General features: G+C 36.0%; 1 protein-coding gene across 1 annotated transcript; it reads right to left on the reverse strand.

The window, feature by feature from the left end:
- Window positions 1-9,392: 9,392 nt before the first annotated feature.
- On the reverse strand, window positions 9,393-12,843 carry LOC132266205 (receptor-like protein 13). Its single transcript, XM_059767058.1, has 6 exons — window positions 12,471-12,843; window positions 12,090-12,245; window positions 11,888-11,962; window positions 10,983-11,138; window positions 10,782-10,856; window positions 9,393-9,616 (listed from the first exon to the last, which is right to left on the reverse strand). Exons 1-6 carry the CDS (start codon window positions 12,841-12,843, stop codon window positions 9,393-9,395), a joined length of 1,059 nt encoding a protein of 352 aa, XP_059623041.1.
- Between the last annotated feature and the right edge of the window lie 923 nt (window positions 12,844-13,766).

Here is a 13,766-nt window from a genome sequence, read left to right on the forward strand (position 1 = left end):
TCAGAGAGTAGGCTAATGCAAAATAAACAATTAAGTTTTATACTTGATTAGTAGGTAATTTTTAAATAAATTACTTTACGGTTTTCGGCTGTAAAGGGTTTTAAATTGCTAAATCTTAGGATATCAATTCTCAATGATGTGAATATAGTTATCATGTTTTAGTAATCTAATATAAGCCTACAAATTTACAGATATCTACTTTACTTGTTGTGGATAAATTGATAGTTACATATACTGGATGTACTGTCAATTGTTGGAATTTGTTGGAGTAGGTTTAAATCTGCATGTTAATATATATATATATATATATATATATATATATATATATATTTGTTCTCTATCATGCCTAGTAGGGATTAAATGATGTTTACATGTATGATATGAATCATCAATTATTGGACCTGGGGCAGTAGTATCAATAAGCCTGTTAATTTATAAAACTTTATCATGCTTATTATGGAACAATTGATGTTTATATTTAATATTTATGTTATCAATTGTGGGATTTATGGATTAGTTGATATTTACATTTATAGTCTGTACTATCAATTGCTGGATGCTTGGGTTGTATGCACCGGTATGGGACGGTGGCATACTAGGTTTGGATTAGCTCAAAACGCTAAGTCCTACCTATATCGGAATAAGGGAACAGATTATGAAAATAAAATCCTACTTATATGTAAGTCTGTGCGGCTGAACAACATGAACGGCTAACTGGATTTATTATGAATGGATAGGATGGACTTTAAGTATATATTTACGATACCGTGATCTGAGCTTGAGTCTAAGAGTCGCCGGTTAGGGAGCGTATATGCAGTAGGATGCGTAGTTGGATATGTTAGGTTGAGGTATACCCTGTTAAGCTTAGGTACTCATGCCCACTCAGGTGCATTTTTGCATGTTGCCTTCTATTCTGGTTAAGACCCCCTGCATAGTCCAGTGAGAGTCCTGTAGTGTGGATATATATTTATATATACGGATTATATAGCTATTGTTGAGTTGGTTAAGATGTACATGCGTATCGAGTCTCTGTTTGGATTGTAGTAGGATAGAACTTGTTCGTGGGCCTGACCCACTTTTATTTTTTTTCTAGGTATCGAACGGTACCAGTTTTAAGCTTGAGCGTGCTGAGCAGAGACTATCATTCACTCTATCGATAGCGTAGGATTTCAGTCCATGTTTTAGTTTTGGTTTTATTTCTAGTTTTTTTTTTATGTTCAGTTGGGATTTTATTTAGGGGTCCACTAGATGGATTCTCGAGTTGTACTGTTGGAGCTTTTGGAAAGTTGGGTTTTATAAATCTTTATTTAGAGGATTTTCTATTTAATAAATTCTTTCAGCTTTATTATTTAATTCTGAATTCTTTTTATATTCTGTGTTCATTTTAAAATATTAATTGTTTGATATTTCCTTTGGGTTTAGGCTTGGGCCTGATCAACCCATGTCTCGGATCCAAGGGGTTTCACCGTCAAGGCATGGTACTTAATTGAATACTTTTGTGGTTTATTTGATAGTTCATACTTATTTATTGATGGATTGTGCCACACCCTTAGTTTAATTAGCTTAATTTTCATGTCATTAGCTTTGTTGTAGTGTAATTGCTTTAATTTCTTAGATAGGTGGACAATCCATTCTTGTTGTTTGATGTTCCATACTTATGAGTGCAAGAAGTACATTTCTCTAAATTATTGTGTGTGCACTAAATGTGGTTTAATTGAATGGTTAATTGTCTAATTTAATAGATTGTGCTATTAACTAGATTGACTAGATAATCTATGCTTATTTGCCGTCCATTATGCTTTTTTTTCAATTGGTGACACATAGACACACACACATATTTTACAACTTGAATTTCCCCATTAATTTACAATTGCTAGTGTTTGGTGAAGTAAAGCTTGGTGGTGAACTCTAAGCCCCAAGACCTTTCTCTCATATATCTTTCTCTAATTTCTAGATTGTTACTTAATTGCATTGTTTTAATTGAATCATTAGTTTAATTAATCAATCAAACCATCTTTTGATCATTTGACCTACTAATCCATCATTAATTTTAAAGTACCATTCATTTCCCTTGGGACGATCCCTACTCACTCTAGCTACATTAATAGTTAGTAGTGATAGTGGCACTCTATAAATTTAAACTTGGCCCCACTTCATATCAAACAATTTGGTGCACCCAACGACACACACCATGAAGGACAACAAGGGTGAGTTGTCAGTTTCAGTTGCTGTGGAAAAACGTTAATTGATGTGATGGAATTTAAACCAGAGTGGAGATTCATAGGATAATTATGTCTCAAATTATATGAGCGTAGAGGACTGTGATTTATTTCCTTTTCCTTGTCTGGTGGAGTGAGACGCGGGCCAGGAAGGCACCGTTTCATTTCCTTTTCCTTCGCGACTTCTAGATTCAAGGCCTTAAGCGTAGCGGTGCCTAGGACATTGTTCTCAGAGTTTGGGATTGGCCAAAATGGTCTGGCCAGATATTATTAGACCATACCCCGCTCTCACAGATGCCTGGTTCTCGTAGTGCTTTTAGTAATGATCGTTTCTGACATTGATGTCATCCGTATCGATAGGTTTTTCAGAGTTAACCTAGTTTGAGGCAGGTTATGAATTAGTGCCTTGTACTGTCATGCTACCGTACCAAGTTGTGTGTTGTGGGCGGGTGCTAGTTGCCGTCGATGCTACCTTACTGACGAGTAAGTGTGGGCGGACGTTAGGCACTGTCATTGCTACCACACATTTGAATACGTTGTGGGCGGGTTCTGGTCGCTATTCGTACTGTCTTGTCACTCTCTTCTTATATCGTGTTTTGATGTCTCATTGTCTTGGGATTCTCTCGGCAGTTGACGTTGAGTTAACGTGCCGATTCATTTGAGGTGTTATCTCTCAGTTCGTGGTTTCATGTTCCTTCAGTTAGTCTCGAGACTTTTGGAGTTGTCCTTCAGTGCTTTATGAGCTGTCCTTCGTTTGACCTTTTGTTCGGTCCCTGTTCTGTTCTTTCCTGTATGTTCTGAATTTCGAGGACGAAATTCCTTTAAGGAGGGTAGGTTGTAATGACTCGGTCATTTGCCTTCTTTTCCTTTTTCCTGAAATTTTACGGATAATTTTTTTTTGTTTAGTTTCCTTTTCCGAGTTCTGTTTCTGGTCACTTAGTGTCATCTTAAGTGCTTTGAATTGGTTTCTGAGACTCTTTCATGCTGATTGACAACTTCCTTTGAGGACTGAGTCATTTCCGCATTTTTCATTTTTTTGACACTATTCATCTTTCGTCTTTTTCTCTGTTGTCACTTTGTTGGCATAACCTCACTTTTCGTGTTCGGTTTTGCTTCCACTTTTGCATGGACTCATGATATATGATTTCTTTGAGACGTATGTTTTTACTTTCCTAGAAATGCATGCCATTTGTGCACTTTCTTCCTTAGGGGTGTGGATGCACACTTTCCTTGGAATTTTCCTTTCTTTTGGGGTCACTAGTGTAATTACTAAAAGTAATTATTTTTCATCTTAGGGACCATTTTGCAATCTAATTTGGAAGATATTTTCAAAAAGGACATTTTTACAATTTCCGAAAAGTGTGACAAGTGTCACACTCTCATTGGTCCACTTGTTGACATTTGTGTGGAAACACTTTGATGCCTTGGATGATGACACATGGAGGGTGGAGATTCATCCACTTGTTGACCTAGGATTGGTGCACTTGTTGGCTTGGATGGTTGACAAGTGTAGGCTTGAGATTAAGCCTAGGAAGGAGCCATTGATTTGTGACAAGTGTATGCTCCAAATTTAGTCTTGCAATTCCTTTTGGGCCACTTTGGGATTATAGTTTTTAAGAAGGGCTTTTGTGGAATTGACCAAACTAGTGTGTGTTGACCATGGTGTAAGACCACATAGTGAGTGGAGGATTTCTAATTCCTCCACTCACATTCCATCACACATTATTTCTTCATCTCCTTCTCTTGTAAAGAAAACCTTAGCCTCCATGGATGAAGCTTAGAGCCTTATGCTTTGACCTTGATTTTTGAGGGCCTTCTACTCACCTTAGACCATCAATCTTGGAGCACTTTTTGTTCCTCTCACTCTCCTCTTCATAACCCTAGAAGGGTTTTCCATTTTGTGTTGATTTGCCTTGGATTCCAGAGAGCTGCTTCTCTAGTGAAGTAGGGGATGTTATAGGTTTATATTTTGTTGTCTTGCATACTTTTGATGCTTATACATGTTGTATGCATGTCTTTTATTAATTTAAGAAATTAATGATTGTTGTAACTTGCATATAACTCACTTTTGACTTAGTATATGGCATGGCCTTCACTTGATCTTTGTTATATAATTATTTGGAACCATTTGAATGAGTTTTCAAATCTAGAGAATTAATGAATTTAATTTGATTTAAATTATAGTTAATTGTACCATGCTTGTTTTCCATTTTTGACTTGATATTTGGCATGGCCATAACTTAGTCCTTGTTATATATTAATATTGGATCATTTGAACAACCTTGGAAATCTAGAGATTTAATTAATTTAAATTAATTAAATTCCACATGATTAAATTTTGCTCCCTTTGTGAAATTATTGTGATATTTGCAATCACCATGGAATGGACATTCACATATATTAAATTGAGAATTTTTGGACAACTTTGATTTCTAGAGAAATTGATTAATTAGGTTAATTAATTTTTACTTAGTGTTCTAATGATTTGGACATCTATTTCATGGGGCTTTTGCCTATTTATCATATATCATGACTTGTTGCAACTTGGCTCCATTAATGTAGTTAATGAACTTACACCCTTATCTTGGAATGGTTTGATTACTCATGTGTTGCTTAGTAAGTAGTTGAATCATAAATCATATACTTGTGGTATATCTATTTCAATGAATTTCATGTGCTATATATCTTGTTTCAAGTCTATATAGATGCACACTATGAGTTCTTGACATTTTCACATGCTATGTTAGTTGATGAACTTAGGGCATGACTTGTGTGTTCCAAAATCTTGGTTGTGCATGAAACGTGGTTAATGCATTTCTTGTATTTGATAGAATCTTGGTTGCACAACTTGTTAATTTTGGGACTTTGGATATCAATTAAGAAAGGGGAAAGGTTCCCTTGGGTTAATACCCTAAAGTGATCCCAAGAACAGGGGAAGGTACCCTTTGGTTGATAGCCCTAAAGTGATCCCAAGAGCGGGGGAAGGTACCCTTGGGTTGATAGCCCTAAAGTGATCCCAAGACTAGGGGAAGGTACCCTTGGGTTGGTAGCCCTAAAGTGATCCCAAGAGTACGGTTTTAATCCGGGCGATATCCAAGTTTCCACATTGTTTGATTTCACTCTTTAAATTTCAAGTTACTATTCCTTGAAGATTTAAACTTGTCGTGTATGTCAAATGCTCCAATCTTGTTTACTTGCATAGATATTATGCCTTGTTCTTGAATCCGTGTTTAACTTGCATAGAGATTATACCTTGTTCTTGAATCCGTGTTTAACTTGCATAGACATTATGCCTTGTTCTTAAATCCGTGTTTAACTTGCATAGACATTATGCCTTGTTCTTGAATCCGTGTTTAATTTGCATAGACATTATGCCTTATTCTTGAATCCTTGTATGACTCTTATCATGTTAATCAGAATGTACTTATCTTGTTAATTGCATAGATATTGTGCTATGTTCTTGATTTCGCGTATTATCCTTATCGTGTTAATTGGTATGTTCCAATCTTGTAAATTGCATTGCTTTATGTGGTCCATGTATTCTAATATCTTCTTGTCGTGTTGTATGGATTATCCCAAATCTTGCTTAATTGTATTAAAAATGCAATTCATGTTAATCTATGTTCAAGCATTCTTCTTATCGTGTTCTTTGGATTATCCCAATCTTGATTTATTTCATATACGTATGTATACCATGATTCTTGTTGATTTATGTTCTAGGGTAGCGTAGGATGCTCCCTGAGTCTCACTTTAACATAGACATTAGGTGACATGAGCCCTTTAACATGTTTCACCTTAAGGTGATAAATTGTAAAACGCTAGGTCGATGCATGCTCATTTCCTACGAGTAGCTTTATGTTTCTCACCCCAAAGTTACTGGGGCATATTTTAGGTACGAAGACTTGGTTCATGATGCTTATCATTCCTTGGGTGACTCGTTGCCTTCAAGTTCCCATTTCATGTAAATGTTAGCATGAAACAATATTTTATAGACTTATATGTCAAACTTGTATTATTTGACTCCATAGATGTAATGTGTACATAAGTACACCCTTTGTATTGTATTTAACATGTATGAGATGAGGCCGGAGACTAATAACATGTAATTTATATCCCATGTAATTTTCGACTCCATAAAATATTATGAATATATTGAGAAATGTTAAGTTATTGTTTTGCCATGGTTGCATCGGGTGTGGGAATTCCGTTTTCATTCTTCCACTAGGTCTCATTAATCTTGTATAAAGTGTGGCCAGGGGCCAAATAGTCATTTGGCTCTGTTTTGTAATTTTGGTTTTCAAAATTTCCGTTTCAAGTTCATTTTCGTCTTTTTAGCCGTAGGGGGGTGGGATTTTGACTCGGCCATTCTGGGAGCCGCGGACCATTCCCACATGCTCAAAATATCTATTTACGTTTGCGTGCATGATCATTTTCATGAAAAACCATTTCGTTTGTGTTTTGAGCCTCTTATGGACTCATTTCACATTTTTGTTGCATAATTTTGCTTAAGGGCATTTTGGTAATTTTCTTTGGGAAATAAATTCCATTCTTGACTTTGTCACATAGAAAATGTGATTTTAGGGTGAGTTTCTTCACAACATTTTTCCAAAAAATGTCATCTTGATCTCGAAAACCATGTCGCAAACTCATTTTTCTGTATTTTTACTGTTTTTGCTGTTTTTCTGCAACCTGGGTGGGTTGAACCGGTTCAGGGTGGGTTGAACCGGTTCAAGAGGTGTCTTTTTTTCCAGCATGGGTGTTTGTCCATGTTGAACCAGTTGAAGAAATGTTGAACCGGTTCAAGTCTTCTAGAGATTTCAGCTTTGGCCTTCCAACTTCAAACTGATGTAACTTCTTCGTTTTAACTCCAAATTGGTCCAGTCTTGAGTATAAACTGACCACATCAAAGTAAGCTTTCCAATGGTACTAATTTTATCTTTAGATTCTTTTCCTAGCTCAAGATATCCTTGTTTTAGTGAGAGGGTGTCGGATTTGGTTCGAACCGGGATAGGGTTCATCTGGGATTTCAGTTCCTTTGGCCTTGGGACTTCATGTGAAGTTACAAAAGGATGTTTTTGGATGTTTTTGACCTCATTTGACTTTTTGGAAGTCAAATTCCTTCCTCCTTGGGTAAAATGACCATTTTACCCTTAGTCCTTCCTTCGATAGGGTTTTCATACCCTTGTCCTTGTTTTGCTTCCGCACTTTGTTCCTTCGGGTTCCGTGACCTCATGGAAGGTTATCAAAGGGTCTTAGAGATGTGTTATGCCTTGGGAGATCATTGTCTTGTTTCTTGCTTCCGCATCTAGATCCGTTAACGGGTCAATCTTCGGTTCATCACTATAGTACCGGGTTGAATCAAAACCCGGGTCGTTACACCTTTTGTGTGTATGGGTTTCCTTTTTATGTTTTTAGTAGATGGGTTCGATTCAACTTGTACAATCCATTCGACTTGCATAAATTTATAGAGTCGTGCCAGACAAAGTTTATCTAATTCGTATGATGATCCGAGTTAATTTGCCAAGTGTCAGGTCCACCTTTCTTTGAGCCATTTTTTTCAACATATATATACTGATTTACAATATTGTTTGGCCAGAGATGCAAGAGGAGGGGCAGGTCTCTTATTTGATGTGAGCTTTGCTCTCACTCTGTTCCAAACCTATTACGGTAGAGTCAATCTTTAGCTTGAAGTTCAGTTATGCAATAAGAGAGAGAGAGCTACCTTGTGTGTATGGGTTTCTGCTATTCCACTGTGTTTGGGTTTCCTTGTGTGTATGGGTCTCAACTCTCAAGCTTGCCCCCTCTCTCTCTCTCTGCAACTGCTAACTTGTGTGTATGGGTTTTGTTTTAATTTTTTTTTTTCTAAATCAACTAATCAAGCTCTGTAAGTCTTGTTTTGCAAACTAATGAAGCTCTGTAATTAATTTAATTTAATCATCCAAAACAAATAATATTAATTTCTATTCCAAAATTCTCACTCCAAATTTTCGTCACAAACATGTTTTGTTCCCATTTCAAAACACCACACTACAAAACACCTGTTCTGTTCTAGGTTAGAGCATTACACTACACTACACAACACTTCCCAAACGAGCCCTAAGTGAGGATGCACTGTTGGACTTCTAATCGAAGCGATAGCCCTGAGTCTCAATCAAACCTGTGGTAGACAACCAGAATGTCTTGAAGACACTCGATCACCCCTAACTTTAGATAAAGCTGATGATCTAAACGAAGTAGTGTGCGGCTAATCGGTTTGATTGGACTAGGACTTTAGAGAGTATGTGGCATGACAAACTGAAGGTGCTCCAAATGTGGCTGAGATTATTTTGAGTTTAAACAGGTCTAAAACCCTTATTTATAGAGTATTACCCCTAGAGGAGTCCTACTTGCTATACATATTATTTTCTTTATGATTCTTTTTTCCTTATCTTGCAGAGTCCTTTTTCTAGTTGGACATGGATTGCATTTGGGCCCAATGGTCCTCATGTTTTGCTTCTAACTTTCTCTCCATAATGGGCTTTCATCCTTTGGTCTTACTCAGTTTTGCTCAATCTGGCTAGCCTCTACACTTGGAACTGGCCCATTATTGATGTCGGCGCAATCCTTATATCATTTACTGTCATACTCCGATTAGTGCCCTAATACATACATAACATGACTGACTAAATGTATCCCAAATGTATCTGAGATTATTTTGAGTGCAAACAGGTCTTAAGCCCTTATTTATAGAGTATTAAGCCTAGAGGAGTCCATGTAGGACTCCTTTCTTGCTATGCATGTTATTTTGTTTATGATTCTCTTTTCCTTATCTTGTAGAGTCCTTCTTCTAGTTAGACGTGGATTGCGTTTGGGCCCTATAGGCCTCATGGGCTTTCATTCTTTAGTCTTACTCGGCTTTGCTCAATCTGACCAACCTCTACACTCGGAACTGTCCCATTATTGATCTCGGCCTATTCCTTACGTCAGTAGTTGTCGTACTTCGGTTGGCACCCTTATGCACATGTGTTGTGTTCTAATTGGAGGGGATTTTCCCCTCCATAGTGTATTATAGCTCAAAATCAAAGAGTTATAATACTCTTTAATTTGAAGAAGAATAAATTAATTATTTTTAGATATGTTCACTTTAATGAGAAGGCCGGCCTCTTGGGATTGGAAAGAGAAGAAAGTTAAGGATCAAGTCATCATCTTCAATGAAGAATCAGAAAATGAAGACAAAGATGTACATGAAGCTCCATAAGAATTGTCTTCAATTTCTCCATCAAGCTTAAATTCTTCATCTCCAAGTTCAACTCTAAGAAGAATGAGAAGCCTTAGTGATGTGTATGCAAGTTGAAAATTTTGAGTTGTTGAACCGGAGAGCTTTAAAGATGTGATTAGAGAAGATGCATGGAAGAAATCTATGAAAGAAGAAATCAATGTAATTGAGAAAAACAAAACCTGGGAATTGGTATACAAAGAAGCAATTGGTGTGAAGTGAATTTTCAAAACTTATTTAGGAAATTTTTTTGAAAGATGTTGGTGAGAAGCATGGAGAAGCTACTCCAATTTTGTGTGACAACAAATCCACTATTGCTATAACAATGAATCAGTCTTTCAAAGCCACATAAGGAATATTTCCATCAAGCATCACTTTATTAAAGCAGAGGCCGTGGATGAGAAGATTAAACTCAAATATTGCAAGACCAAAGACCAAGTTGCAGATATCTTTTCCAAGTGATGAGTTTGAATACTTTAGAGAATTGTTGGGTATCAGAAAATGGCATTAAGGGAGAGTGTTAAAATTAAATTGTTTTGCCATGTTTGTTATGTCTTTTGGGTTTTCTCTTGTGTCTATTAGTGTGCATGTATCAAGTGTGTGGTTAAAAGATGGGTTTTTGAGAGAGCAAAATAAATCAGTCAAATGGTGTAGAACAAAATTTTGTATACATGCAAAACAAAACAAAAAATTCAAATAGGTTCATTGCTCCGGCCCAGAATACGAATAATCGGGCATGGACTACATGAGCCCCTAATAATTTACTGGATGTATTGATAAGTTGGGCATTTCCGGCCCACCAAGTGAAACCGGTGGTTTCTTGGTCACCTCCGGATAAAGCTTAAGTTCCAACTCCATGATTGATTGAAACTACAGCCAACAATATTTTAGTTTTACAATTCCAAAAAATATTTTAGTTTTCTTTTCTTTTATTATTTTTTGTAATTAAAATAAGGATAATACTTAGCTACTCACCGGTGAGTAGCTTCACCCTACTCTCCCCTCATGTGTTTCAATAACAATATACCATATCAACTTTAATAACCAAATAATCCACGTTCTCTGTATTTTCTCAGATCAACCATTGAATAACTTTTTTATTAAAGCTGATGTGGTATGTTGTTATTGGAACACATGAGGGGTGAGTAGGGTGAAGCTACTCACCGGTGAGTAGCTAAGCATTATCCTTAAAATAATATGCTATCACCGAACAAACTAATTATGGACGATAAAGTGTTGCTTAGTTTAAATGGTTAATTAATTGACATAATTAAAAAGGTGAGTAATTATATGATTTCTTATCATACCTTCTCTGGTTATAATACTAGCAAGATCATTCCGACTTATGTCCAGCTCCTTCAAGTTGTTCAAATCATTAAAGTCTAAAATGGGAATGAAAAGTTGAAAAATTAAAGTGCAGTAATCACAATAAACTGATCACTAAGGAAACATGAAATGTGTTTTCTCTTGCAATTAAGAATGGAAATAAATTGTACATTAAAATTCACCTTGAATATAAAGTTGCCCAATCAAGTTGTTTTGTTGTAGTTTTAAAGTATTGAGGGATGAAAGTCCACTTAGAGAGGACAGAATGCTGTTATTGTGGGAATTACTACTCAGATCAAGAATCTGTAGATTACTCAACCCTGATAGTTTTTCAAAACCTGCAAGAGAATGAAATGCATGTAATTTCAGTAATAACATAACCTTTTCTTTTGTTTTTCGGTGACAGTTACTCGGTGTAGGTCCCAACTTCCACCATTTCTCTTAAAACCAATTGGTGTTACGGAGGGTTTCAGCCTTATACATCAGCTGCAGAGCCGCCAAGGAACCACCATTAGTGACTCGAATACAGGACCCGTGCTAAGCTTCAAGCATTTTTCCTAAAACAATTCAAATTTGTGTTAGGGAGGGGCTACAGCCTTGTACTTAAACCTTGGGTTTGTGACGGTCAATCTACTATCAGCTACACCAGCCGCAAAGCTTATTAAGGGTGGACTTTGACTTTGATCTATGGCGACAAAACTTCCCGGATGGCCACGGCCAGATTAGAAATGAGTACGTCGGTGAGTCATGAGTGGCGCAGCGGGATGATCAACCTATAATTAACCCTGAATCCTATGGCTGAAGGAACATATCAAGTCAACATAAACCCCTTGCCACACTAGCTATTCAACAAATATACATACTGATTCGAAGGTGACCATATGAAGCAGCTTTTGCATTGATACTTCAATTTACAACTACTTTTCATTGACGATGTACCCTTAATGCAATATATTGATAAATGTAAAATAATGTGTGATGTCATATCAAATACCCAACAAATTAATTATGGAGGATAACGTATTGCTTAGTTCAATTGACATAAAACGGTGAGCAATATTCCTCAATTTCTTTTAGTTCTTCATACCTTCTCTGCTTACAATACTCTCAAGCCTGTTCCAACTTATATTCAGCTCCTTCAAGTTGTTCAAACTATCAAAATCTAAACAAGGAATGAAAAGTTAGAGAATTAAAGTGCAGTAATCACAATAAACTAATCACTAAAGTAAACATGAAATGTGTTTTCTCTTGCAAATAAGATTGGAAATAAATTTAACATTAAAATTCACCTTCAATATAAACTTGCCCAGTCAAATTATTATCATATAGTCTTAGAGTCTTGAGGGATGAAAGCCCATTTAGAGATGACAAGATTCTGTTATTGAAGTAATTCTCACTCAGGTCAAGGATATGTAGATTGCTCAACCTTGACAGTTTTTCAAAACCTGCAAGAAAATAAAAGGTAATTTGGCTTGCATCTCAGCAATAAGACTAGTTCGCTCTCAAAAATGAATTAAAGAAGAAAAATAAAAAATAAAAATTGGAAAAAGAAATTGAAAATAAAATGAAAAAAATAATGAAACATTCCTTATAAGCAATCCTTCAGATGAATATATCATTCTTTTCAATATATATATATATATATATAGAAAGAGGGAAGATAGCCAGACCTTCATTCTCAATACATCCCAGTAAAACATTATTTGTTAAGTCTAGGTTAACGAGTGATTCAAAGGGAAGAAACATTGAGGTGTTTAAATACCAATCTCCTAACTCATATTCCCTTGTAGAATTAAGTGAAAGTTTGATGATGCGACGCGTGGTGGCATTGCACTCAACGCCCTCCCATTCACAGCAATCAGTTGGTTCTTCACCGTCCCAGTCCTCCCATGACGGCAAGGAAGAGCCATTTGGGTGGTTGATAGAATCTTTGAGCTGCAAAAGAGCAATCCTCTCTTGCTCCCGACACCCATGACACACATTCACCAAAACTAACAGCAACATAATTGATAACCTCATCAGTTCTCGCTCTAAGTATTCCATTATGTATCAGTACACGACCTACGTACAGCTGCTACACCTTGGCCTCTTATAGGGACAAACGCCGAAAAAACTCATATTCTTTTCACATTGTGCGGAAACACTCATCAATCAGAAATTTAACATAAATTAGTATTATAATATCGGTTTTACTCTTTTAAAAATGGCCAAAGGTGTATATGCTACTAGTATCATAGTGTAGGAGTGTTTCATGCTCATCAATTATTTTTTTTACTTTTCATTTTTTTCTATATATGTATATATATATCTCTAATATTTGGATAAAGAAAAAAACTGAAAATCTAAAAACTTTAAATATAAAGAAACTAACAGATTGCAGAAGGCAATAGAAAAATACATAAAATATAAAAATATATAAACACATATAAATAGTGACTGACTGCATACTTTTCTCTAGTGTCAAGAGAGGAGAAGAAGAATTCAAAAACCTTATGGAGGCCCATGTACCCATACATACATAGTAAGTACGTGTGTGACTGTGTGTGTGTGTGTGGGGGGGGGGGGGGGGGGGGGGGGGGGGGGTGTAGACACACACATGGTATTAATAGCTAGAAATGAGAATAGTGGCCATTAAATCACGGATGCAGTAGCATACATGGGTGTTATATGTATGATCCAAACAGGGACGATGAGGAAGAGAGGATTTGGGTGTGATTAGGGGCGGAGCTAAGATTTTATTTCGGGGGCACAATGTACTTATTGAAGAAAAAAAATATATATAAAAAATAATAATATTCTATGACAAATATAAATTTTTTAAATCAAAAAACAACCAAGAAAAAAAAATAGTTGTAAAAAAGTACGATAAAAAATATGTACTTACACAAATATAAGAATCAAAATATTGATTAATAATATTTTATTTAAATACAATTACAAATATCATCGATAAAAAGAAAGAAAGG

This window comes from Cornus florida, unplaced genomic scaffold, assembly GCF_030987335.1.
Source record: "Cornus florida cultivar Cherokee Brave unplaced genomic scaffold, ASM3098733v1 CherokeeBrave_3.0.0_Hap2_Chr07, whole genome shotgun sequence".
NCBI lineage: Eukaryota > Viridiplantae > Streptophyta > Magnoliopsida > Cornales > Cornaceae > Cornus > Cornus florida.